General features: G+C 41.1%; 5 protein-coding genes across 7 annotated transcripts; 3 read left to right on the top strand and 2 right to left on the bottom strand.

The window, feature by feature from the left end:
- Window positions 1-475: 475 nt before the first annotated feature.
- On the bottom strand, window positions 476-5,666 carry pgam1b (phosphoglycerate mutase 1b). Its single transcript, XM_017436400.3, has 5 exons — window positions 5,529-5,666; window positions 3,999-4,465; window positions 2,648-2,922; window positions 2,350-2,530; window positions 476-1,139 (listed from the first exon to the last, which is right to left on the bottom strand). Exons 2-5 carry the CDS (start codon window positions 4,135-4,137, stop codon window positions 970-972), a joined length of 765 nt encoding a protein of 254 aa, XP_017291889.1. The 5' UTR covers window positions 4,138-4,465; window positions 5,529-5,666; the 3' UTR covers window positions 476-969.
- Window position 5,667: 1 nt separating this feature from the next.
- On the top strand, window positions 5,668-12,504 carry pi4k2a (phosphatidylinositol 4-kinase type 2 alpha). The gene is made up of 9 exons (XM_017436399.3): window positions 5,668-6,151; window positions 7,787-7,987; window positions 8,964-9,095; window positions 9,570-9,723; window positions 9,844-9,905; window positions 10,711-10,810; window positions 10,908-11,041; window positions 11,181-11,240; window positions 11,335-12,504. Exons 1-9 carry the CDS (start codon window positions 5,813-5,815, stop codon window positions 11,494-11,496), a joined length of 1,344 nt encoding a protein of 447 aa, XP_017291888.1. The 5' UTR covers window positions 5,668-5,812; the 3' UTR covers window positions 11,497-12,504.
- A 179-nt stretch (window positions 12,505-12,683) lies between these two features.
- On the bottom strand, window positions 12,684-15,624 carry avpi1 (arginine vasopressin induced 1). 2 transcript variants are annotated; one of them, XM_037974620.1, is made up of 3 exons: window positions 15,469-15,624; window positions 14,634-15,041; window positions 12,684-13,186 (listed from the first exon to the last, which is right to left on the bottom strand). In XM_037974620.1, exons 2-3 carry the CDS (start codon window positions 15,002-15,004, stop codon window positions 12,985-12,987), a joined length of 573 nt encoding a protein of 190 aa, XP_037830548.1. In that variant the 5' UTR covers window positions 15,005-15,041; window positions 15,469-15,624; the 3' UTR covers window positions 12,684-12,984. The 2 variants fall into 2 exon arrangements, with proteins under 2 accessions (XP_037830548.1, XP_037830547.1); XM_037974619.1 differs by having other exon boundaries at window positions 12,685-13,186; window positions 15,506-15,624.
- Window positions 15,625-17,414: 1,790 nt separating this feature from the next.
- On the top strand, window positions 17,415-19,986 carry LOC108247966 (tubulin alpha-1B chain-like). Its single transcript, XM_017436404.3, has 4 exons — window positions 17,415-17,493; window positions 17,984-18,206; window positions 18,293-18,441; window positions 18,545-19,986. The coding sequence occupies exons 1-4, from the start codon at window positions 17,491-17,493 to the stop codon at window positions 19,523-19,525; spliced, it is 1,356 nt and encodes a 451-aa protein (XP_017291893.1). The 5' UTR covers window positions 17,415-17,490; the 3' UTR covers window positions 19,526-19,986.
- A 321-nt stretch (window positions 19,987-20,307) lies between these two features.
- On the top strand, window positions 20,308-25,237 carry si:ch211-284e13.5 (uncharacterized protein LOC793850 homolog). Of its 2 annotated transcripts, none has more exons than XM_017436387.3 (3): window positions 20,308-20,939; window positions 22,613-22,912; window positions 23,972-25,237. In XM_017436387.3, exons 1-3 carry the CDS (start codon window positions 20,426-20,428, stop codon window positions 24,559-24,561), a joined length of 1,404 nt encoding a protein of 467 aa, XP_017291876.1. In that variant the 5' UTR covers window positions 20,308-20,425; the 3' UTR covers window positions 24,562-25,237. The 2 variants fall into 2 exon arrangements, with proteins under 2 accessions (XP_017291876.1, XP_017291875.1); XM_017436386.3 differs by having other exon boundaries at window positions 20,311-20,951.
- The last annotated feature ends 321 nt before the right edge of the window (window positions 25,238-25,558 follow it).

Genomic DNA, 25,558 nt, shown 5'->3' with positions numbered 1-25,558 from the left:
AAAAGGTCTCATCGCAGAACATTGGATATCTTTATGTTGGAATATTTTTTTGCTTTATGAATTTGCATACAAGTATCTAAAGAAATTCAACTGGGACCAGCATAATACAGTCCCAACTGGTTTGAAATCTGTCACTGTCAATTTAAAATGAGAAAATAAACGTTTTATTTAATTTCTTAGCTAAACAGTAGATATGAATAATTTGCAAATCGTTATTTGTTTTTTTATACAGACTTGGCCATCTTAGAATTTGGGTTTAACATCTGATTCATATAAAAATGATAAGCCTCACAGATATAAAAAAAATAAACACAAAAAAGCACAAATAAAGTATTTTCAAGCGGTTAGTGTTACCAATCAATAATGACAACTAAATAAGATTGACTGCATGTAAAATCTTTTTCATAAGAGGCAACATTCAGGCAAAGGACAAGATGACTGTGTTAAAAGAAAGCACCAGAGACAAGTAAAAAACTTCATTTTTCAACATTTTTTGTTTTTTTCTCAGCACCACAGCAAACAAAGTTCATCAGTACAGAACACATAAAAATTTGCCCTTTTAAAACAACAGCCAGTGTTACTTATGAGGTGATGCTGTTCCCACTGAGCTTTGACTGCAGGAACGTTCGTGGGAAATTATTCATGCAAGACAGATCTGCATCGGAAGTTTACATTTGTTTCTGTTCTCTGGTCCCTAAATTCCATTTGGTCGAGGCTTAAACCACATTCTATAGTCTAATAATGAAATGCATGTTTCTGTGTTTTACAGTACTTAACCGTGACAGATGAAACCAAACATTAGATTGTATGTTTGTGTAAAAGCAAAGGTATTATGTCTATAAAGTGCACAGTTGTGCGAGTCTGTGATGACACAAACATTAAATGACCTTTTTTTTTTTCTCTTTTTAAACTTATTGAAAAAGCAACATGTAACTGATCTGTACTTTATCCTCCAGGTCAAGGACAAGTCTACTTCTTGGCTTTGCCCTGAGCAGCAACAGCATCCATGGCCTTTTTAACGGTCTCCTCGTCTCCCAGGAACTGCATGGGTCCCACGGGCTTCAGGTTCTTGTCCAGCTCGTACACGATGGGAATGCCTGTGGGCAAGTTCAGCTCCATGATGGCTTCCTCTGACATACCTGGGAAACAGAAAACAAACTAATTTATCTGCCTGAAGTTGACACAGACAGTTGATGATAACTGAGAACGATTGCAGAACAGATACTATTTGGAACGGACGCTTGAATTTATCATGTTTTATAGGTTTTACATAAAACACATGAAAAAAATAAACTGGTGTTTGCTCACAATGTGGCTGTAGCTTCACTGTCAGAGAAATGCAAATAAAAAGGAAGACAATGTTGACCAAAATAAATAACTAAAAGTCATTATCTTGCAACACACTTTTCTGTCTAGTCTTAGTAAATTTTTACCAAAAAAATAAAAAAATCTGACAAGGCAATAAATTAAAAACAACAAAAGTTCTTGTAATATTGATAATATTCCAGCAATCTTATTCACAAAGTCAATAATCACATGTAGACCACTAGTAGTAGACCCTCTGTCCAGTTTGGGGCAAGTTTGCATTAATAATTAGCTATTATTTTGTTTAAAGGCAACATTACATTCAGTGCATTTCATAATCTAGGCGCTGGCAGTGAATTGAAAGCTATCAGCGTAACATTAATCACCGTTACTGTGGGGTTTACTTCTCTCGAATAAGAGTCATTTCAGGCCCAGGAAATCACAGGAAGTGCTAAACTGTTACTGGCAATTTTACTACTTATTGTGCAAACAAAGTGGGGGTTCAAATTTCACAATATGTTGTCGGTCTGAGACAAAGACTGCAGCAGCCTCGCTCTTTAAATACAAATAAACACAAGCAGCCCTCGTGTTTAAAATCAGCATAAACAAGGAAAGAATCCTAAATTATAGGCAGAGCAAGTTTATATTCAGTATTTGGTTTCTACATGTTTCAGTTGTAACTGTGAAACTCTAATGTTTAAATTTGCCTATTTAAACATACTAGACACCTTCTCTTTTACTGCAAAAATAACATTGTGTCCTAAGGCGTTATGAATGAATAATATGCAAATGTGTTTGTTTTAACTGCAAAAATGATGGAATAAAATAAGCATCATGTTGCTAAACTACATATCATTTATACAAAATAAATTGGTAAATAATTAAAAACAATAAAAAGTCTTAATGATGCTTTCAGTCCAAAAAGCTCTAGAGTTACTTTGTCTTTTTCTTGACAAGCTCACATTTTTCACAACAGTTTATTTAACTGTGTCATCTGTGTGATGTATTTAAAACACAAAGAAAGAAAGTTGCAGGTTATCGAACCCTCGAGATGTTTGACGATGCCCCGCAGGCTGTTTCCATGGGCAGCGATCAGGACCCTCTTTCCCTCCTTGATCTGAGGAACAATCTCCTCGTTCCAGAAAGGAAGAGCCCTGGCAATGGTGTCCTTGAGGCTTTCACAGCTGGGGAGCTGGTCCTCTGTCAGATCCCCGTAACGCCGGTCCTAACGCACAAGAAATGGGTTGGTAACGTCAGCAGCGTTTCAACCACAGAGGCTAACTCTGAGTATCAAATACACGTGCTTTCACAGTCAAAAACACTCAAAGGGAATGGCTGTCACCTTGCTTATGTTCTGATAAAAGGGATGCTCCTCGTCCATGGATGGTGGAGGAATATCAAAGGAACGCCTCCAGATCTTGACCTGAGCTTCTCCGTGCTTGGCGGCTGTCTCGGCCTTGTTCAGCCCTGTCAGGCCACCGTAGTGGCGCTCGTTCAGCCTCCAGGTCCGGTGGACGGGCAGCCACATCTGGTCGATGCTGTCCAGAACAAACCACAGGGTGCGGATGGCCCTCTTAAGGACAGAGGTGTAGCAAAGATCAAACTCGTAGCCAGCATCTGGGTCAAAGCAGAGATGAGAGAGAAATGAGTCGAAAAAAGAAAAAAGTACATTTTTAATTAGTGATCAGAACATCACGCAGGTAAATACATATTGATTTTTTTAGATTTATGTAAAGAATAATGGGCCTTGTCCTATTTTTCTGTGGTTTGAACATCATCTGCATGATTCAGCTCTCCTCTTACTAAGATTTACTTTTATTTAGTCATCAGCCACGTGGCTCTGGCAGACTATGACCTCAGCAAGATGCTGGAAATTTTGTGTTACACAAAAACCAGCAAGAGGGGAAAACTGCAGATTTAAAGCAGAACATCCAACAGTAATGATAAATTTAACTCAGCTGGACTCAACAGTATTTCTAAATTTGTTCCATTTCTACTGTCTATATTACGGTTTATTTGAAACTGTCTTGACAGTTCACAGAATGAATGAATGAAACTTCAGTTAGACGGTTTCCCCCGCTGCTGCTTAGTTGGGTGTCGAAATGAGCTTTCGTTTCCCCTCCATCATTAGTCACGCCACCTAGGCTTTTAAAAAAAATGTTGCGTCGCTACTCGGCTGGTTACGGCTCAGCCTGAAGGCAGGGACTTCGCGGTGCATTCAAGTACAATGCGTAAAATCGATACTCCACCCTAAAACGAGGTTTTTAAGTAGAAAAAGTCGCGCAGTTCGACTCTTCATTTAATGTCACCGGGAACGAGACTTAATATAATGTATTTTTTTATGTATTAATTTATGGAGCATTTGGACAGTATTGAAGTGACTGCTCTGTTGATATCTCAATAGTAATTTAAACAAATATTACAATTATCTTTTGTTTTATCTGTTTTACATTGAAAGGTTTATTTCAATGTAAAACAGATTCTCGCTAGCTATTTTACCGTTGATATTTGCATTTACGAGCTTTACTTGAATGCACCGTGAAGCCAAAATTCCGTCTGTGTGCGAAGCCGTAATAAGCGAAGTAGAAGCGCAAATCTTTTTCTTTAAGAAGTCTAGAGTTGCATAAGCACCATGTTTCAGCAGCTTAAACCTCCGATTTAGGCCCGTCCTCGTTCGCTACCAGCTAGCGTACCTTTCAGGGCTTGTCCTCCCCTCTTTGCCTCCTGCTCCCCGGTCTCGCTCAGGTCCGCGTCGAACCAGCCGCAGAAGCGGTTCTCCTCGTTCCAGCAGCTCTCTCCGTGGCGGATCAGAACCAGCTTGTACGCAGCCATCCTCACGCCGATGCCCTCTACGATGTACTTCCGGTAACTCCGATGTAGAGGATTCCTCCAAAACGGCTCAAGTACGGCTCTCCAGTTGGTTCTGACCACGCCACAACTATACAAAAGTTAGCTTTTTAGTTGTTTTTTTTTCACAATTTGAGGCGATGGAGAGTCGGACTGCTGCTGGGGTTCTGGAGTTCTCTGCGTGACGAAACACGTTATCTGCCTCTCTTCCGGGTGGTTTCCACCAATCAGAAGCCGAGTTGCAGGAGCAGGAGGAGGGGAAGGAGGGGGGAGGATGAGCACGGCGGCACGTCCGCAAACCCACCTCTGCATCCTGTTAAAGGTGAAAAGAAATGTGTTTTGAAGCTAACATGAACTTGAAGAAAGTCATGAAAGCTGCTTGTGTTCAGAGTTTCCCATTTAAAAAAAATACACTAATTTAAAATTAATAATCAGAGAAAAAACTACTAGGGTATCTTCAGCATTTTCAGTCATCACTCGGATGTGTGACGTAATTGGGTCCAAGCACAGGATCAGGAACAAGGCAGTAAATAGCAAATTATTGTGTAGGGGTGAAATGGTTCTGCTAATTAAAAAATAAGTCTACTCAGTCTATCCAGTAATATTCAGTGTATCAGTAATTCTAAAATAAAATTCTTTAAAAAAAGTTAGTGAACTACATCAAATCTTCACTTTGATTCAGTCCATCGTATTGATCATGCATCCACAGGTGACAGTGGAAAGGAAAAATTCAATTTAACTGGACGAAACATTCATCTGAACCAGGCTCAGAATGGGCAACCGTCTGTTTCGACAGCCTGTGGGGCTGAAATATATAAACAGAAAAACACAAAAATATTGTCCGGAATAAAAGAAACTAAGAGTAAAAAATAATAATTTTATCAAAAATTATCATATCATTAGATACACCCAGCAGCCGAACAGGATAATTAACTAAAAGATAACTCTTATTGGTATCAAGTAGTTGTTTGAGTACTCATACCAGCAATATTAATCTTACAAAATAACATGAATATTGTTATTTTATAATATATTTACAAATGTAGGTCCATTTTTCAGTTTATTTCTGGCAGTTGCTCAGCTGCCGAAACTGTCTGATCTCTCAACTTTCAAACATCTTCCTGTCATTTATTTTTGCTTTTAGATTAAATAGCTCAATGTTGTGTCAAAGATTCTTTTTTAAATGAGCGTTCTTCATTAATGTGCGATTCAAAAAATATGCTTACATTATAAAGGCTGGCAAAGAACGGTTAACCAGACTTAGTTTTCTGGCATCTGAGAGAAACCCCTCAGTTCCATAATATTCCGTGTAAGTCACAAAATGTTTATCAAAAGCCTTTTTGTAAAGTTAATTGATTGAGTTAACGAGTACTCACATGTTTTCTGTGTACGAAACAACGGCGTCCAATCAGCGTAGGAGGTTAGGGGACTGATAAGAGGATCTGGACGCTGATTGGTCACTGATCAAAACAGTCAACAGGTCCCGCCTCTTTCCGGAAGCTGACAGTCATCTGATTTTCTTTTTCTTGCTGTGTTTTCCTGTTAGCAAGTGCTACAACAAAACAGCTGTCCCGCCTTTGTTGTTTCTCCCTTTTCGTCCTTTTTTTCTTCTCAATCCTCTTTAAAGAAGATAAAACTACTATCCGGCTACCTCTAAAGTATGGACGAGACGAGTCCGCTTGTCTCTCCGAGGCTCGACTCTGGTGATTTTAGCTACTGCCCCGCGGAGCCCACCAGCCCCCGGGGCGCCTTCGGAAGCACGCCGGGCTCCGTGGTGCGGATCCCGGCCAGCAGTCCGGAGCGCAGCCGGGAGAGACAGCCGCTCCTGGATCGGGACCGGGGCAACGCGTCCCGGGAGCCGCACAGGAACGAGTTCCCTGAAGACCCCGAGTTCCGAGAGATCATCCGCAAGGCCGAGCGAGCCATAGAGGAAGGGATCTACCCGGAAAGGATCTACCAGGGCTCCAGTGGAAGCTATTTTGTCAAAGACTCACAGGGGGTAAGAGGAGCTGCTCCTGACTTACAGCCAATCATAAATCTTTTCTTCACAAATCTGAAATTTCTGGTTTGACTGGAAGCGCCGTGGCTGCAGTGACAAAACGCAAATGTTGTGAAAAGCTGGTAGCTTGTAGGAAAGGCCTCTTTGACAGTTCTTGGCAGAGGGAAACTACCATTTCAACACAACATGCACCTACTTAGACCTAAATAAACATCCAAACAACTAATTTTAGCATCAAACATCACATATGACATTTAACTAAAATGTTCCAAACAATAAGGAACAATATATGGGGTTTAAAAAAAAACAAACAAATCTGGATCTCTATGAAACAACCATTAACAGATTACTTTTTTATCCTGATAAAACTGTTTTAAAATCTGCATGTTAATGGTGGTGTAAGCTGTCCATGCCGTAAGCAATAATGCACCCCCATACCATCAGAGAGGCAGGTATTTGGAACCTGGCGCTGATTAAAAACCCAGGATCTTCACCTTCTGTTAACAAGAAGCCAGTGAATAGCTCTGTGACCATCTGGTTAGTTTACAGGCCTCACTGACAACCCTTTTTACCCTGTTCTAATGTGAAAAACTAATATAAAGCTAAACTAAAACCATCATTTTAGTATGTTTGTTTTTGATACAGTGATTAATCATTTAAAACTCTTTAAAGTGCTGTATCACCGATCTGAGGAAGCAGGCAGGTTCTAATTAATTTATTGATCTGCCTAATGTAAACATCAGCACTCGGTCAGCGATAATGTTCCTTCCACTGTCTAACAAAGTAGATGTTCTGTTCTTCTTTCTTTTTTTACCCTGGAACCGCTTCGTATCCAGTTGGACAGAAAATGTTGAGCGCATGCGTCCTTTAATAGTTTTACCGGCTGATGCAAAACGACTCGAATAAAACGCGGTGCGTTCTTATCAGGATAAAAACCGTACACGTCCTCTGTAAACACCGCTGGATCCAACCAATAAAAGCCCCGGGTGACTCACAGATTGTCTTAAGTTGTGTAAAAGGAAAAAAAGGGAAGCGTTTGTGTGGACTTTTGGTCTGGATCTTCACAGTTTTCAGTTACTCTTTCTGCCTGTTTAAATTTTAAACAAACAGAACTTATCTAAAGCCTAAGTTTGGGTTTTCAGTCCTGCTCTCTTCACCCCCTCAGTTCTCCAGTTTGTAAGTTAGTCACCGCTGTGTTAAGCAGTCATGTGCTACCTCTCTGTGAGGACATAATTCTCTTTCTCTGACCATGTTTCATGTCATAATTGGTGTGTGTGTGTGATAGTGGCGTAATGTGGCATGTGACTTCTATATAGAAATTTTGAAATTACGCCCCTGCCACCTCGTTTTCTTATCAAACTCTTGTCGTCTTTTGGTTTTTAATAAAGGTTTACAGTCCACCTTGAGCTTTTAAGGTGGTTTTAGCTGCATTTTAAGTATCTAAAACTGTGATTTTTGCCTATTTTCATATCTATCCTCATCTGTGCGCTGTATGTTTCAGTGATGTTTTCAAACTTGTCAAACAAGACCTTTGAATTGAATTGATAGTTGAGTTATGTCGTACACAGTAAAGCTTTTCCTGGTTTTCCCTTTCTAAGACGGGCCTTTATCCTCGTTCTCGTTCTGCCTCCACAGAAGATCATCGGGGTGTTTAAGCCTAAAAACGAAGAACCCTACGGCCAGCTGAATCCCAAATGGACTAAATGGCTCCAGAAGCTCTGTTGTCCCTGCTGTTTCGGCCGCGACTGTTTGGTTCTAAACCAAGGTTACCTCTCGGAGGCTGGGGCCAGCCTGGTCGATCAGAAACTGGAGCTCGATATAGTTCCCAGAACCAAGGTACTGTCACACCCCTGGACCGGTCCACGTCAACTCAACAGTTCTTTTCCAAACGCTTTAATCCTGTTTTCTTTTTCTCTGTCTGTCTTATGAAGAAGGAGCCATAGATGAATTATTTCTTAATTCAGAATCCATTTCTACAAAGAGCTGATTTGCCTAATTTTGGGAGTTTATTGGGTCAGCTGAGGGTTTTGGCTACAATTAGTGTGGCGTATCCAATCCATCTTAAACTTTTTAAATAAAAATGACTCAAAACATATATTTTTTATTGTCCAGCTGCAAGTCGGACACAAATATGATAGCATTTGCATTAACGTTTAAATCCAAGCTAGTCTTAAATTCAGAATATTTCATGTTTTGTCTCTATAATAAACAGATGTTCTTGCATCAAGGCCTTCAGAACATTTCAAAGATAGTTGCGACGGTGAGGCTTTTAAACAAAACTCTGTTAATGTTGACGTTCATTCTCACAACTCTGTGTTCTGACACTGAGGGTCCAAAGTGATAAAGACTTTTAGGCGTTATTTTGTCTCTCATTCTTCCTGAAAGTGTTTTAGCAGTAAAGAGTTGTCATCGTTGCATTTTTTTTCAGTATCAAAGCTTCTCAGAAATTCTCTGATGGGAGACGCCAGGGAGAAGTTTGTAATCTGCAAAGAATGTGATTTTTATCTGATGTCATCTGGTTGTCTTTGTAAAAAAAAAAAAAGGAACATTCCTAGAAGAAATGTCATCTTAAAGATTCAAAAATAACTTAAAACCTCAAAGGTACACCCATAAAACTTTAAAGAACACTGGAAATATGTCTCTTTTTGTGTAAAATTGGCTGCATGTGGTTTAATCATTTGTCTTCCACCAAACAAAAGGAACAAAATGAAAACTTTCAGATTGAAACCTGACTCTGGAGATGACATGGACTGTCCCAAACACATCAAACCATTTCGCAGCTGTTTTTCCTGATTTAACTTCTCCGTTTCAGGTGGTGTATTTGGCAAGCGAAACGTTCAACTACAGCGCTATAGACAGGGTGAAGTCTCGGGGCAAAAAGCTCGCTCTGGAGAAGGTGCCAAAAGTGGGTCAACGGTTCCACAGAATCGGACTTCCTCCTAAGGTAAAAAAAATGTTACTGCACCAATCAGTTCAATCAGTCATTTATCTGTGCAATAGTAAACAAAAATTAATCTGTAAACATCCAGAATTAAAAAAAAAAAAAGATCCACTCTAACATCTTGAGGCCATTTTGGACATTATTTCACCAAATATCAAATGTTATGCTCATTTCTTTTGGTTTGTTTTTAATTTTTAAAACTTTGCTTCAGCCGTTTCTTCTGTCACAATGTTTACATACAGCTCAACAGAACTAATGCTCTGCATTAATACATTAAATATCCTAAGGTTAAAAAAAACCCACAGGTCTGACTGTGCAGTTGATGTAAATTTAAGCCTTCTTTTAAATTACTAAGAAACAAAATGCATCATTTTGTATTAGGAAGTATTTTTTATTATTTGTTCCTAATAACGTTGGGCTGTAATGTGAAAAAGGCAGAGTAAACATCAGCTTTGCTTTCTGTTTCTGTTCCTCCAGGTGGGCTCCTTCCAGCTCTTCGTTGACGGATACAAGGACGCAGATTTTTGGCTGCGGAAGTTTGAAGCGGAACCTCTGCCTGAAAACACCAATCGGCAACTTCAGCTGCAGTTTGAGCGACTCGTAGTCCTCGACTACATCATCAGAAACACAGGTAGGTGGACTTCTCTGCGAAAATAATCTGCATTTATCAGTAAAATCTGACTTTATTTAGATGTTGTTGCTCCGGCCGGGTGTCGCCGCTGAATTAAAGGTTTGACTTTTTGTAACCTAGACAGAGGAAACGACAACTGGTTGTTGAAGTACGACTGTCCCATGGATTCTGTTGGGAACAGGGTGAGGACACACACACACACACTTCTGTGCAAAATTAAGCACTCTATTCTTTGTTTTAAACACTAATTTAACTAACTTTTTGGGGGGATATTTTAACATGTGTTGTAAAACTATAATACACAAGTGTTTTAATATTAGAGGCTTTACCTCAGTACGTTTTTCTTCATCATGTTTTGTGAACAAAACAAACCACATCAGTGTATAAATGACATCATAATGCAAAATGTATGATGAGCCATTATTTGTCAGTGAAGCTGACCAGATATAATGAGTCAGATTTTAGGGAATAAAACATTAATAAGGGAAAATATTGTTGTCATTCTTTGGGCAACACAAAAATAAATGCATTGGTGTCAAACATCAATGTTTTAAATAAAAACATTTATGGCACTGACCATAAAATAAGGCTTTTTAAACTCCCTCTTATAAAGAAATGTTGCTGTTTAGTCTAACAGTTTAAACCCTTAAAAAACAAGCTGCAAAAGGTCTCTCTTCTAACTACCAGTTTGTTGACAAATTACTGTAAATAAGAGTGAAATCTCCACAGCCATTTTTAATCACATTGAGGTATTTTAGAATTGTCTAACAGTTTATGGATTATCATAGAATTGAGAAATTATCAGCATTAGACGCCATGTTTTCCATCATATCATAAGAATCTTATGATTCTCAGTCCTAATCAGGTTTTGTTTAATGTTGGCTCCATTATCAGACTGATGAATGTTTGTTTAATCTCACCTTTGATTCTGCTCTGTCAAACCTACTGTGAGCCATGCTTTCATGTTTAATTAGTTTTTTTCTCCAGGACACAGACTGGGTCGTAGTAAAGGAACCCATCATCAGGTTAGCAGCCATCGACAACGGCCTCGCCTTCCCCCTCAAACACCCCGACTCCTGGAGAGCTTGTAAGAACTTTCACTTACCGTGATACAATCAGCATTTGATCTGTGTTTAATGTACAGTGAATATTGTTAAGAAACAGTTTAATTTTCTGATCAACAGACCCCTTCTACTGGGCATGGCTGCCCCAAGCCAAAGTTCCTTTCTCGGAGGAAATCCAGGCTTTGGTTCTTCCCAAAATCTCTGACCCAAACTTCATTAAAGACCTTGAAGAGGACCTCTATGAGCTCTTTAAGGCAAGAGGGGCTTCATCATAACCATGCTGTGGAGAGTGCTGCGGAGCTGTGTGTGGGATGAATTGAGAATCAGTTGCTGAAACGATGAACGACGAGTTTCTGTGAACGTAACATGAATGTACCGTTTACTGTCTTACAGAAAGATCCTGGTTTCGACAGGGGACAGTTTCACAAACAAGTATCTGTTATGAGAGGCCAGGTGAGTCTGCTTCTGTACTGACCCAATTTTTAATCCGTACAAAATGCTCTTAACCTCCGCGGTTAACACTGAAATAAATCTTCTCGGTCCTTAGATCTTGAACCTGACCCAGGCCCTGAAGGACGGTAAGTCACCCCTCCAATTGGTCCAGCTGCCCCCCGTTATTGTTGAAACGGCTCGAGCTCCCCAGAGAGCAAGCAGTGAATCCTACACGCAGAGTTTCCAAAGCAGAAAGCCCTTCTTCACCTGGTGGTAGGACCGGCGCAGCAGCGGAAAGCTGCAGTAAGGATCATCTGCGAACAGACGGACGGAGGAGACTGAATGTGATAGCACAGGTTGTTTTTGTCCTGGAAGTAATCCTCACCCACTATCTTCTCCTCGTGGTGCAAGTTAGTGGGTGTGGAGAGTGAGACGAGGCCAAAAGAGGAAGAAGTTCCCAACATATCTTCCCTGTCTGCATCGGTGCCTTGTGAGAATATGACTGAAGATTCTGTTCCTCCTGAGAGTGATATCGGTGGGACGACATATCTGTGCACTCCTGGGTGCATGTTGTGTTTGCTTACATGCACGCCAGTTAAAAGCCTCCGATACATTTCTTTTTCATTTTTTTTTTGAATGAGAGGTGTTGCATTCCATGTTTGTTATTGTTGTTATACCTCTTATCACTTACATTCAACCCCCCCGCTATGCAGTTAAACGCCCCAGGCTGGTAAAAGCAGAGCCAAAACTTCAGCTTTTTAGTTTTTCTTCACATAAAGAGAAGTGTTTATTGTGGTAAACTTGCAGATTAGGGAAGAAGGTTCTAAGTGGGTTGTATTTCTTTACAGTTTGAACTAAAACTACGTGAACTGGTTTCACATTATGCATTATTACTTCTCTGAAAACCTGAGAGTCGTCTGGGGCGACGTTGCAAAGCCGAGGTACTTTTTGATTAAAGAAACAAACAGCTAAAATGAGATCCATGTGACTCGTTTGCCTATTTTGTCTTTTCCTGCCGACGATTTCATTATTTAGCGAAGAGGACAAAAACTACTGCGGCTGTGACTGAGCGGAGGAGGGGAGTGGTGCTTCCCACCAGCTCCTGGTTTTCTTGGCCATAATTTACTGATGTTTCAGGTTCTTGGGTGGACCCGAGTAAATGTAACAGATAAAATAACTCTCTGCTGTGCTAAACTGACATGAAATGTAAAGTTATAATGCACTGTATAATTTGTATGTAATATTTAATGATAGATTATAATTAAATATATTCAATTAATACAAAGTATTTGTGTTATTGTTGCTTTATTTGTGTGAAAATTTACAGTTCTTGCCCAAGAACAACGCCCTCAAGCAAAATAGGTCTTCAAAGTGGCCATAATCAGTCTTTATTTAATAAAACTGATTAAATTAGTGCAAATTTAAAGGCCTAGCATTTTTAGCCTTTATGCCAGAGTTTTAAACAAAGATAATTTTATGCTGAGAAATGACGGAGTTGGAGCCAAATGTGTCTAAAAACATGTTTCTGGTGTTTGTTATAAGTAACTAAAACCACCATTTTGAGTTCTTTAAAGAGTGTGCTGCTGACAACTGCAAATTATTGGTTCACCTATAGTCCTGTTCTTGCAGATTAAAGCTAAAAAACCAACACAACTGATTTTCAAACATTTATTTAGCAGCTTTAATGTGCTTCCTTTAAAAAAACCAACAAAAACACTTGAGTGTGCTACGGAGAGTGCGTGACAGCAGAACTTGTGTGTCGCCTTCAGTGCAGGATGCGGTGCAGGTAGCGTTCAGAGTCTCTGGCACTCTCCAGCCTAACACCCAGCCTCCACGAAGACGATTTCAACGGGTTTTGAATCTCTGGAACGTCGCTTTCTGACGCCCGCAGCTCAAATTCTTCCGGACTTTGAGTCAAATCAGCCTCATCGTCCTCAACAGTGAAGGGAGATGAAGGCTCTTCAACCCTAAAGACGAGAACAGAAATCTGCCTGAGATGACTTCTTATTGTCACCCGCGTACTAAATCACAGTTTGAACATAAAACTGCAGATGTAAGTGGATCCACAGATGCTCTGGTTCTTAATTTCCTTTCTGTAGAACTGGTGATCAGATAGTGATGTGTCTGAGCTTCATAACACAACCAAAGAGCAATCAGAACCTTAGGATTTATGAGAGAACAGTCGTATATATGGAGCAGAGCAATATTAGGTTAATTAGGACCTGGTTTTAACGTTAACATGATATAATGTTGAGGGAACTAAATATAAAATCTCACAATCTTTGTTTTTAGGGGAAAATTGGACGTGGGCATTGAATTTAATGACTTCAAATATCACACGACAGCTTAGATAAAAACCTATATGTACATTCAAACAGAGCATGATATTTTATAAAAGAGTTTTAGAGTTTATGGTGTCTTTGTAGCTGCAAGAATCGTTTTAGAGAAGCCCCTGTGCTGAAACCTGAAGCGTTAGGATTACTGCAACCCTCATCAGTAGAACCTCATAAACATAAAAATCTCTGGTTTCGAACATTTATTAGTTAAAAGGATTAAAAATATTTTTTTTTATTTAAATATTTAAATGATAGCAAGTAATCTGTAACAAGACAACAAATCTCTAAATTGAACAGAATAATAAAGTTTGAATGCCCTCATATCAGAATGCAGGGTCTCGGGGAGGGGTATCCATTTTTTTATTTAATAAATAGAAATTTAAGAGAGAAGAGAACAAGCATCAGTGAGTTTAGCAGTGTCTGCTCTGGTCTCAGTTAGTAATTTTAGCTGTTAAACAAAACAAAACAAAGTAAACTTGTAGCAAAAAGTGATTCCTTTACTTTGTTATTGCTGCTTTTGTATATAAGAACAGCATACCACCTCTCAAAATTCAGTTCTGGTTCTTGGTTTTTGGTGTGCCCCCCCATCTGACAACCTTCTGGAGGCGCCGCTGGCCCTGTGCAGTTCCTTTTCAGTCGAGCCTTTCTTTCTGATTCAGTTTCCTGCTCCATTCTTTCACATCCTGATATAAAATTACAGCCTGGTGATTATCCTTACATGAGGAAAACTCCAAAGCGTGTGTGTGTGTTTTATAGAAACTACTTGTGTATTTGTATAAAATTTCACAACAGGAGATTTTTGAGTCCGAACCAAACCAGACTGACCAACATTAGGTTTTTATTCAAACTTAAAGCTGCTTCCACGGGCGGGGAATGTTTCGACAGCTGCACCGCTGCATAAACTCACACGTCAGTTTTACTATTCTGTTCTGGGTGAGGAATGCGTGATGTGATGCATCGTGTGTGTGAATGTTGGCAGGAGCATGAGGACACAGTGTTGATGGGCCGTATGATTTTATCACTCATATGATGATAAACACATGAAATCTGGATCCATTCCTGCACAGTAAGGCATTACCTGATGTACCCAGACGTTCTGAGCATCTTGTGGTCACTGTGTCCCTCCGATCTCAGTCCTGCCTTGTTTCTTGCTCGAACTCTCAGCCCCACCAAGGCCTGGGCCAGCCCTGCTTCATCCTCCCGTTCCTCTCCCTCCCTCTGCTTTCCCTCCTCTTCCCCTTCCACATCTGTCTCCATCTCCTGCCACACCAGCTTCGCCCGATGTTCAGCGTTTCTGTCCCCTGCCGTTCTGAAGAGCCTGTGCAGCTGATGCAGGTTCAGCCCCGAGAAGATGTTGGAGTAACCAGACTTCCTGCTGTGTCGGCTGGAAGGTTTCCACTGTGTGGACATGCTGTCCTCTGTAGAGCTGAGTTCCAGGACCTCTGCCATGATGGTCTCCAGTCAGAGTGCTTCCAGGCTTTTTATTCTATAAAAGGATAGAGTAAGAAAAAAAACAAGTGATTTTTAAAGAGAGTCTGGAGTCACAAAGAAAGCCAAGACCCAGCCAAGAAGCCTTCTGCCATCTCTTCCTGTGTGACACAATCTTTATTCTACTACTCTTAAACAGATTTATGAGGGAGAGTTTACATTTGAACAACTAAAACCAATAACAACCATAATCAATCATTATAACCAAAATTCTTTTTCCTCAAAGAAGATAAATCCATCAAAAAAACAACTAATCTGCTTGTTTTAACTCAGCAGTGATGATCCTGCACTCCAGATCTGAGAAGGAAAGACTAAATGTATATTTAGTGTCATATTCAAACGGCACTAACGTTCTCCCTTATAAATTAACACATTTGCTGATTAATTTTCTGATGATAATAAGAAATAAGTCGGTTTCACTCTACCTGAAAAACAAGGCTGAGGTGTGGTTATATTGCCTACCTTCTGTAGTGGGAATGAAACGGTCGATAACTCTAAACTGCACGCAGACAGACAACCTGATTACTGAAGCAGCATTTAGACTGCAACCTTCACACTGCCTAATGCTGAGCCGACCCACTTCCAACTGCAGCGTCAGAGGAGCGCAGAGCCGCAGGGGGGGACGGACTCATCACAGAGTAATCCAGTAATGACGTCAAGGCCAAGGTGTTTACCTCAAAGAGTCGAGAGCAAAAGATTTATCAACAAAAAGAATAAAAACTTTTAAAAAACAGGAGGTTTTACTTCCACGTCCACGTAAAGATGTGAAGAACGTACCACAGAATGGCTCCTTCAAATGTAAATAATTTGATTTATTTGCTTAAAATTAATTTCCACAATGACCAGCTGTGGCGAAATGATAGCTTTATCAATAATGAGCTGAAGGTGAAGAAAGATTTTAACTGAACTGCAAAAGGTAGAAATTCTCAATGTTCAATTAAATAAATCAAATAAAGTGTGGTGGGGAGTCAAGTAAAAGCTTTGTATGTTACTTTCAGCTAAAATCTTGTTTATTTTTCTCCAAAAACTTGTTGAAATTTGCATTAGGTTTAAATTATGATGAAATATAACCTCAAAATGGATAAAATCCTATACAAGCCATTATGCTTAGAAAGGAAGACCAATAAAACCCCAATTCTTTTGGATCAAATCTGTTTTGGTTCTTTAATAAAGAAGCATCCCTCTTAATCTTTCAGTCAGCTCTTGTTTTATTTACAAGACAAATTCTTTGTCTGGATAACTACATGGGAAATGACAGTATGCATGTAAACAATGTAAACAATTTCAAATGTGATGACTTAAAAGGTCAAATTTATTTGTAGCTGAAAGCCCTATTATCCAACGCCTTATATAAGAATTAACGAATAAACGACCACATGAGGGTTTTATTTACAGTGCAAGGCGATTTGCAAAAGTGAACTCAAAGGCTTAACAGTGATTCAAAGTAAATGCCTAGTTGGTTAATTGCATAGCTACGCACGAAAAGACCTGAGCATGTCTAAATCCCACAGCAAGAAGCCAAATGGTCAGATTAGATCTAGCTGAAGAGGAAATGAGGAACAGGTGTCCTACCAGCAGGTCAAGACCAAAAAAAACAAAATTAAAATAGTTCATGAACTACACTTTTATGCCTAAATATATAGGCTACTTTCCCGTTCGAATAGGATAGACTTGAAGTCTTAATTACATCATTTGATAGATTTGAAAGGGCTGTATAAATGCCTTTTTTTGTTTGTTGAGGGTCTTGATGACTTTGCATGACTTAATGAAATATTTTTATAGATGCTTTGGCATAATTTTTGTCATTTGTGCTACAAATTGTAGCCATTTACTTCCATTCAACACATGTGTATGGTTGTTTTGTGTCCTAAACTGGTCATCATTATTCCATAATGTTAAAATTTCTGAATGGCTGTAGCATTAAAGCTCTGTTTGTGCAAGGTGGAGATACTTTTAGCAGAGTTTTTAGAAAATAGATTATAAAAAAACAAGTGATCATGCATATTTTCTGTCAAAGTTAGACATTTTCTAAGCTAACTCTTTATGGATCAGTTGCAGTAATGTTTTATTGAAATTATGTGATTTTTTATTTTTGCTTTAGTTGAACATTGAAAAATAAAGTTGGACGGTAGTTTAGTTAGGGAGAGGCGACGTCTGTGTGGAAGGGGGTAACAACGACCAAAACGTTTAAATAAATAATATCAATACATTGCAAGTTTAAATGTTATGCTGCATATTTAAGTTTATAAAATATAATAAATAATAATGCACTTATAAAATTTAACATGTCTCTTGCGTTTGTTTTTGATTTTTCGAAGAGGAAAATGTATGCTCCCCCCTTCTTAAGATGAGTTGGTATGTCCCAACTTCTAAAAAACAAAGCGCTAACGGCTAACAGGGGCAGTTAATTTATCCACCTACGTGGACTTGCTGTGAGTTGCAAAAAAATGGTGAGAACTTTAACAAATATCTCAGATTTTCTTTTGGCAATATTTAAGAGATGTCTGCTGTGTTTTTGAAACTAAACCTATTTTTTAGGGTATTTTTAACGGGAAAGATTACACGTTGGAGAAAGTATTAGCTTCTAACCGTTGGTCAGCCGTTGACTGACGGTTTCTGTGGCGGCAGTTGGCGGTTGTCCTTTAATTAGCTAAGAAAATGTCCTGCACAAGAGACACTTTTCTTTTAAAAAAATGTTATAAACACTTGTGCTTTCATCAGTTTTTACAAATCAGTGTAGCAACGGTAATTTGGGTATTTGTTTTTTAACTTAAAGGAAATTCAGCGGTTCAAATGGAATGAGTCCTTGCTTAGCAATGCAGGTGCAGCAAAATACAGTGCGTGGAACAGCCGTTGAGATCAGCTGACAGCAGGCCAGGCTGGGGCTGTTTGACTTGAAAAACAAGTAACTGATTACTTTTTTACTAATGTTTCCTCCAGCGTGAGTGTATCTCCATCCACGTTGGTCAGGCTGGTGTCCAGATCGGCAATGCCTGCTGGGAGCTCTACTGCCTGGAACATGGAATCCAGCCTGATGGTCAGATGCCCACTGGTCCTTCCATTGGAGGAGGAGACGATTCCTTTAACACTTTCTTCAACGAGACTGGAGCAGGAAAGCACGTCCCCAGAGCGGTGTTTGTGGACCTCGAGCCCACCGTCATCGGTTAGTGCCATAGCTTCTGGCTGAGACAAATAAATGTTTTTGTTGGTTAAATTAAAACTTAACGTCTATATCGTCTTTTTTTTTAGATGAGGTGCGCGCTGGGACCTACCGCCAGCTGTTCCACCCCGAGCAGCTCATCAGTGGCAAAGAGGATGCTGCCAACAACTACGCCAGGGGACACTACACCATCGGGAAAGAGATCATTGATCCGGTTTTGGACCGAATTCGCAAACTGGTGGGTGAATTCAGTGCAGTTAGTTTTAAAATCATTATGGAAAAAACTGAAATAACGTGATTGTGTTTAATGTTGGTTGATTTTTTTCCCTCATAACCCTCAGGCTGACCAGTGCAGTGGCCTTCAGGGCTTCCTGGTTTTCCACAGCTTTGGTGGAGGCACGGGTTCTGGTTTCACCTCCCTGCTGATGGAACGCCTGTCTGTAGACTATGGCAAGAAATCCAAGCTGGAGTTTTCCATCTACCCAGCTCCCCAGGTGTCCACTGCAGTGGTGGAGCCCTACAACGCCATCCTGACCACCCACACCACCCTGGAGCACTCGGACTGTGCTTTCATGGTGGACAACGAAGCCATCTATGATATCTGCCGTAGGAACCTGGATATCGAGCGCCCCACCTACACCAACCTGAACAGGCTGATGAGTCAGATCGTGTCCTCCATCACTGCCTCTCTTCGTTTCGACGGCGCCCTGAATGTGGATCTGACAGAGTTCCAGACCAACCTGGTTCCTTATCCGCGCATCCACTTCCCTCTGGCCACCTACGCTCCGGTCATCTCTGCTGAGAAGGCTTACCACGAGCAGCTCACCGTGGCCGAGATCACAAATGCCTGCTTCGAGCCGGCCAATCAGATGGTGAAGTGTGACCCTCGCCACGGTAAGTACATGGCCTGCTGCCTGCTGTACCGCGGTGATGTGGTGCCCAAAGATGTCAACGCTGCCATCGCCACCATCAAAACCAAACGCACCATCCAGTTTGTGGACTGGTGCCCCACCGGTTTCAAGGTGGGCATCAACTACCAGCCGCCCACCGTGGTCCCTGGAGGAGACCTGGCCAAGGTCCAGAGGGCCGTGTGCATGCTGAGCAACACCACCGCCATCGCTGAGGCCTGGGCTCGACTCGACCACAAGTTTGATCTGATGTACGCCAAGCGGGCCTTTGTCCACTGGTACGTAGGAGAGGGGATGGAGGAGGGGGAGTTCTCTGAGGCCCGGGAGGACATGGCTGCTCTGGAGAAGGATTACGAGGAGGTCGGAACCGACTCCATTGAGGGTGAAGGCGAGGAAGAAGGAGAGGAGTATTAAAAAGGAAGAAGTCTTGATTAAATGTGTTGAAATGTTTCTAAAACTAAAAATACTCTTTGGGCAGTTTTATGTTTTGATCTCCACCTGTCTGCATTGATTCTGTTAAAAACTAAATTTATCTTCAAACTCTGATATTGTTCTGATTCTCTGAGACCAAATCAGTTTGTTCTTGTTTCATTTTACATCTTTCACTTTCTTGGACAGCGGTTACAGTTCAGTGTGGCCATGATAATTCATACATTTGTTTCTAAATTCACAAAAACACCTTTTAACAGATGTTCAGTTATCCTTGAATTGGTTCTCCAAGTTTTCTTTATTTTTATTTTGCTGTTAAACATTCTTGACTTCCTGGCAGCTGTTTACTGTTTAAAAAAAGGTCTTTCTGTTTTTGTTTGCTTCAATAAACGTTTCATGTTGCAATTTTTTTCGTTTGTAACAATAAATCATCATACTCTGCAGAACTAAACCTTCAGGTCTGATCAAATATATTTAATCAGATGAATCTCTGCAGAAGAAGATGACATGAATGTTTTCTGTTTTTCTGCAGCACTGTTGTAGACGAGGTTAACTCTGGTTCAGTTGGATAAAGTTTATACATTTTAACCTCTGTCAGTCTTTTTATGACTCATGCTGAAACAACGAGCTCTTTTGTCAGACAACAAAACTGCATTTTGTGTAGACATTGGGCCAAAACTAAGGTGGATCAGCAGGACTCGGACCTGATCTTGTTTTCTGAGACTCGGGTGGAGAGCAGGACTGGTTCTTCCGGTCGCCACTAGGTGTCGCAGTTTGTCAGCGGAAGTGACATCTGAAGTTTGCAAACAGCAGCACCGGGGTCGTCCATGTCTGTGGGAATCCTCCTGCCACAGTCGCAGCTGTCCTCCCGTAAACTCCCGCAGCATGAAGCCGCAGCCAGCCGGGGCTCAGAGGCCGGGCTCCGCCGCCGCCGTGCTCTCCTTCCAGCAGGAGCTCGTCGCCGTGATCCACGGAGCTTTCGAGGTGGCCGTGGAGATCGCGGTCCGGGAGGTGAAGACGCTCGTAGGTCAGGCGACAGGCGACATCTACGACGAGCTGCAGCGGGAGAACGAGTCCCTGAAACGGAGGCTGCAGCGAGCCGAAGCCCTGCTGGACCGGAACGAGCCCGGTGTTACCGGCAGTCCTCCCGTGAGCCGAGCCAAAGGCCGGAAGCGAAGAGACCCACCGCCGTACTCCCTGTGCGGCCGAAACCCAGGTCCCGAGGCGGGTGGTGTGGACGGCGAGGGGCCCGGCTGTGATCCTTTAGGTGGCAGAAGCTCAAATTTTGACCTCCAGGAAGAATATGAGAGCAGAGCCGAGGAGCAGAGGACTGATGATGAGCTGAGACAATGTGATGAGGATGATGGAGCAGCAGAGATGGAGGAAGACGGGAACACAGGTAGCTCTGAAGGTGTGTGACAGAAACCACTGGATCCTCCAGGAAGTAACCACTGGATGCACATCTGCAACCCTTATTCAAGATGGCCGCCACAGCTGAGCCACCTTATCAAACAGAAATGGCTCAAACTACAGATATTGAGCTAAAGTCTGGTGTGGTAGTAGCTGGAAGTCATCCCCAACACATACTTTGAGCTCTACGCTTTGCTTAAAACTTTGGCATCAGCTGTTAAAATCAACACTGTGTCTGTTAGCAAAACATCTCAGGATCCATTCAGTGAAACTCTCTAAAAGTAAATACTAAATGTGCAAATGGGGTCAGCTCAGTTGAAGATGGTTGCCATAAATAAACCACCTTGACCAGCAAAACAAAAGAAGAAGGCTACAACTCAGTTTTATAGATACTGAGGTAAAACCTGGTGTGGTAGTAGCTGAGAGTCGTCCTCAGCACATCCTCTGAGCACTCAAAGATCTCACAGGATTACTAGAGATTGTAACGACACCATTTAAAAGGTTTGACAAAAACAGCTGGAACCTTTTTTTTTTATCACAAGTTGACATTAATTTAAAACTGGTGGCGGGCGATATGCATTTCTTGAAGGAGTGCATAGTGTGTGTTGCAGCTCAAAGAAGGTATAATGTATCTGCGAGGAGCTGAAGTGATCGTGTGTTTTCACAGAAGTTAAAACAAGAAGCGATCCTGCTGAGGAAACCTGAAATGCAAACGTAGGCCACAGTTTGTTGTTTGCGTTAGAGTTTGGGTCAATATTTGTTTACTTGGGTGTAAAGTCACCTTTTTGTTTTTCATTTTTAGATTTGAACAGTCATCTTTTCATGCACTTTCAGTATTAATGTCATTTAAAGAATTTATTTTGTTGTTTAAAGCTCTAATAGTTGTCAAAATCTGCATTTTTAAAAATTTTTTTATTTAAACTCTTTGCATATTTTTTATCTATGACAAAAAAAAGTAACCACTTAATATGCATCATTCACAGCCAAAAGTCTAACGCACAGTTTGTAATAAATGAACAACATCGGCAGAATCATGTTTTGTTGCCAACAATTAGGAGCTGTTTGTTTACATTTAGACCCGGATCCCCGGATGTGAACAGAGTCAGAGGGAGAACGATGGAGTCAGAGACGTCAGGTGGAAAGAGAAAAAGGTGAAGTTCTTCTTCTGAAAAGAAACGGCGACTAAAAGCTGTAAAGACAAGAGGCGACAGAAGTGGAGTCGTTCTGGGGGCGGAAATCGAGCGCTGGAGAGCGTTAAAGCTGAAGTTGGGGCTGAAATAAGCTGAGATATTCCGAGCTCTGAGGAGAAGGCGAGGAATTTTTACAAAAACCCTGATGAGTCTGAATTTCATTAACACCGCTAGAATCATTTAATGATGTAGAAACGGAGTTAGAAGCATAAAAATTCAAATCAAAAACAATGTTTTGACATCTATTACAGCTTTAAAACGTCATAATAAGGGTTCAGTTTTAACTGCCTGTTTTTAAGTGCTTCAAACTCAACTAATTATTTTAAAATGAAAAGTATGAACTCAATAATTTGTGTAAGAAAATGATTTAATCCTCTTTGTTTTGGTGAGCAGGAGCAATGCTCAGACATGGAGTGCTCCTGTTTAAAGAACCTGTTTAATGCTCATTTTAAATATTGTTTTGTTTTCACAGACGTCTCGTCCCGTGTATGTTTGGTGAAGGTGGAAAGCGTGACCCCAGTGCGTCGAGACCCTCAGGCTCCGAACTCAGAGCCGCCTCCCAGCACCGCCAGCAGGTCCTCATCAGAGCCAGTGGCCATCAAGCAGGAGGAGCAGGAGGAGCCGGAGGAGGACACGGGCAGCACGGCGTGCTGTTTGGACTTGATTAAGGAGGAGGATTTAAGCCTGGAGGGCATAAATTGGCTGCCAGAAGTTCCAGATGTTCAGAACCGAGACCCACATGGTCCGCTTGTCAGCAGCAGGCTGGATCCGGGTAAGAACGACCAGATGAAGACCATAATAACAAGAGGATAAATCTGTTTTTATACATGTATCACAATGTTTTACAGGAAAGGAAAAAGGTGAGTTAGGATGGTGTGTGATGGGTACATTTCCACAGGCTTTCACAAAAATTTAAGTGAAGATTTTAACCTAAAAGTGTTTCTTTTATTCTACATTTTTGACCCAACGACAGCCATGAGGGAGCTTTTACTGACATCTGAGTGAGTTCTTTAAAGTTAAAGGTAGAGAAGGCAAACTTGACAGCAGATTAAAGTAGAAATGACACGTTCAAAACTGAGATTATTCAAATATTTTAAAAGAGTTTGCATGAATATTTGGGATTGGATGAAACAGTTTAACTGGTTTATAATTTGAGGTTCACTTTCAGGCTTTTTTAAAGCATTTAGGCACTTTTTGGGGGTTGAGGGGTCCAAAATGTTTGAGATTCAAGTGGATAAAAGCACCACAGAGGTTTATCTCACTAAATGTATTCTTGCCAGTGGGGGATTCAATATTATTTTTCTTTTTTTTGTCTTTTATGACTGAGAACCTCTGAATTGGACCAGTGATTCCCAACCTTAGTTCTGGAGGAACACCATCCTGCATGTTTTTGTTGTCTCCCTGCTCTTCAGCAGTTCTTCAACATCTGCAGAATCCTGTTCATCACTCATTCATTCATCAGATCAGGCGTCAAAGCAGGGAAATGACTAAAACACGCAGGATAGTGTTCCTCGGGGACCAGGGTCGAGAACAACTGAATTAGGCATTTGGAACCATGAATGATGAGCAAACTGTCCCTCTCTGATTCAACAATCCTCCGTAGGATCGACTCTGAGGTCATTTCTGTCATCACTTTTAACATTTTCATGATTTAATCAAAACGGACCTAGACCTTTAATTCTTCACCTGGACTTATGTTCTGGCTGTTCAGTTTCTTTATTTTTGCTGAGGATCCTTGTTAAATCATAAAAAAATGATTTTCTTTTATTGTGATGAAATGCTGTAAATATATATTTTATTTTATAATGTTTAATCTACCGTTCTTCAACAGCTCATCCTGCGAATTTGACCAGCAGCCTTCCGCCGCCCGCAGATCTCCAGTCCGTCTCCTCTGAGTTTCCGAGCATCTTCCATCAGGCGGAACCAGCTGCCGTATCACAAGCTCCTCCCCAAGTCTACGGCGTCCATGTCCGGACGGGACGGAACCCCGCCGCCCCCGCCGCCGCCCTCCACACGTGTAAGTTCTGCGGTCAGACCTTCCACCTGCCCAGCCTGCTGCGGCGGCACTACGGCCAGTGCCGGCAGAGGCTCCAGCAGCGATGTCCTCAGCCGGTCCAAGGAGGCGCCCGGGCCAAGCTGCAGCTTTACCCGCCGGGCTGCAGCCCCTTCCGCTGCCCGGTGTGCAGCCGAGAGTTCAACCGCCTGGAGAACCTAAAGACCCACCTTCGCATCCACACGGGAGAGAGGCCGTACACCTGCTCCGTCTGCTCCAAGTGCTTCCGCCACTCCGGGGCGCTGACCCGGCATTTCCGCATCCACACCGGAGAGAAGCCTTATGTCTGCGGACAGTGTGGGAAGTCTTTCAGAAACTGCGGCGGGCTCAAGTTCCACCAGCGTTCTCATAACAAACACCTACAGTAACCACTGCACAATATGTTAAATTATCCTTTTTATGTAAAATAAACAATAAAAATGCTTCCATTTGCCGTTGAGCTGGCTGTTATAGACCACTTCCCCATCTCCTGTGGAATAAAATGCTGTTTGACATCCAATCATCCCCTTTTCCAGATCTGAAAACCTGGAGCAGTATAAATTGTGTGTGTGTGTGTGTGGTGGGGGGAATGCTTTAAACACTCTATTAAAGGTGGGTCATGCCTTATGGTTCATATCTGATTTTCTACAATTACACAAATTTAACCAAGTCTTCCTTTAAAACATTTCACCCACAAAGCAGCAACTTTATTCGTAGATAAAACCAATATCTCAAACTGAGTCGATGCTTATTAAGTGATTGTCTAGGTGGATTTTATTGGACTATATGTGAGTAATCTGAAGTGACAATTACAGTTTTTATGATAATGGAAAATAAAACTTACTTTGTGTTGAGCCTCTTAGTTAAATTCTGAGTGTTTTTTATTGGTTTATGATCATTATTTAAATATAATCACTTTTTTTTCTCCAATCATGTTTTTTTTCTTACCTGTATGTGCATTTTATCATGATTTCATGCCAGGAAACAATCTAACTGGTTTAATAAGACGGAGGAAGCTGCACAGAAAATGAGAACACAAGTTACAGGTTTAGGTAATCTGATCAATAAAAAGGCGCAGCCAGGTTCAGATAATGGTATTAAAGTCCACTGAAAGAGCTAAAGGCAATCATGTTTGTGTGTGTTTGTTTGTCCGCCTGTTAGCAAAACCTCTCATGAACCACTGGATGAATTTTGATAACACCTTCAGCAGGTAAACTAATCACAATTTTACAGATAGAGAGCTAAAATCTGGTGTGGTAGCAGCTGAGCATCACCCCCAACACTTACCCTAAGCTCTTACAGATTCTGCAAGATCCTAATTTAAAACTTTGGCTTGCAGGCTGGCAGGTGATATGCATTCCTTCAAGGAAAGCCAGTTTTATTCAT

Source organism: Kryptolebias marmoratus, linkage group LG3, assembly GCF_001649575.2.
Source record: "Kryptolebias marmoratus isolate JLee-2015 linkage group LG3, ASM164957v2, whole genome shotgun sequence".
NCBI classification, from domain to species: Eukaryota; Metazoa; Chordata; class Actinopteri; order Cyprinodontiformes; family Rivulidae; genus Kryptolebias; species Kryptolebias marmoratus.
This window is presented reverse-complemented; position numbering and strand designations above follow the sequence as displayed.

What these genes read in the sequence shown, in the direction of transcription:
- pgam1b (XM_017436400.3), bottom strand. Translation starts at nt 4,137, where the DNA reads ATGGCTGCGTACAAGCTGGTTCTGATCCGCCACGGAGAGAGCTGCTGG. An exon ending in GGGAGGACAAGCCCTGAAAG is followed by an intron (nt 2,923 to 3,998) that starts GTACGCTAGCTG and finishes GCTTTGACCCAG; the next exon opens with ATGCTGGCTACGAGTTTGAT. An exon ending in CATCGTCAAACATCTCGAGG is followed by an intron (nt 1,140 to 2,349) that starts GTTCGATAACCT and finishes TCTGTTTCCCAG; the next exon opens with GTATGTCAGAGGAAGCCATC.
- LOC108247966 (XM_017436404.3), top strand. An exon ending in CCTCGAGCCCACCGTCATCG is followed by an intron (nt 18,207 to 18,292) that starts GTTAGTGCCATA and finishes CTTTTTTTTTAG; the next exon opens with ATGAGGTGCGCGCTGGGACC. An exon ending in TGGACCGAATTCGCAAACTG is followed by an intron (nt 18,442 to 18,544) that starts GTGGGTGAATTC and finishes CATAACCCTCAG; the next exon opens with GCTGACCAGTGCAGTGGCCT.
- pi4k2a (XM_017436399.3), top strand. Translation starts at nt 5,813, where the DNA reads ATGGACGAGACGAGTCCGCTTGTCTCTCCGAGGCTCGACTCTGGTGAT. An exon ending in TGGATTCTGTTGGGAACAGG is followed by an intron (nt 9,906 to 10,710) that starts GTGAGGACACAC and finishes TTTTTTCTCCAG; the next exon opens with GACACAGACTGGGTCGTAGT. An exon ending in ACCTCTATGAGCTCTTTAAG is followed by an intron (nt 11,042 to 11,180) that starts GCAAGAGGGGCT and finishes ACTGTCTTACAG; the next exon opens with AAAGATCCTGGTTTCGACAG.
- avpi1 (XM_037974620.1), bottom strand. Translation starts at nt 15,004, where the DNA reads ATGGCAGAGGTCCTGGAACTCAGCTCTACAGAGGACAGCATGTCCACA. An exon ending in AGAACGTCTGGGTACATCAG is followed by an intron (nt 13,187 to 14,633) that starts GTAATGCCTTAC and finishes TCTCGTCTTTAG; the next exon opens with GGTTGAAGAGCCTTCATCTC.
- si:ch211-284e13.5 (XM_017436386.3), top strand. Translation starts at nt 20,426, where the DNA reads ATGAAGCCGCAGCCAGCCGGGGCTCAGAGGCCGGGCTCCGCCGCCGCC. An exon ending in GAACACAGGTAGCTCTGAAG is followed by an intron (nt 20,952 to 22,612) that starts GTGTGTGACAGA and finishes TTGTTTTCACAG; the next exon opens with ACGTCTCGTCCCGTGTATGT. An exon ending in CAGCAGCAGGCTGGATCCGG is followed by an intron (nt 22,913 to 23,971) that starts GTAAGAACGACC and finishes GTTCTTCAACAG; the next exon opens with CTCATCCTGCGAATTTGACC.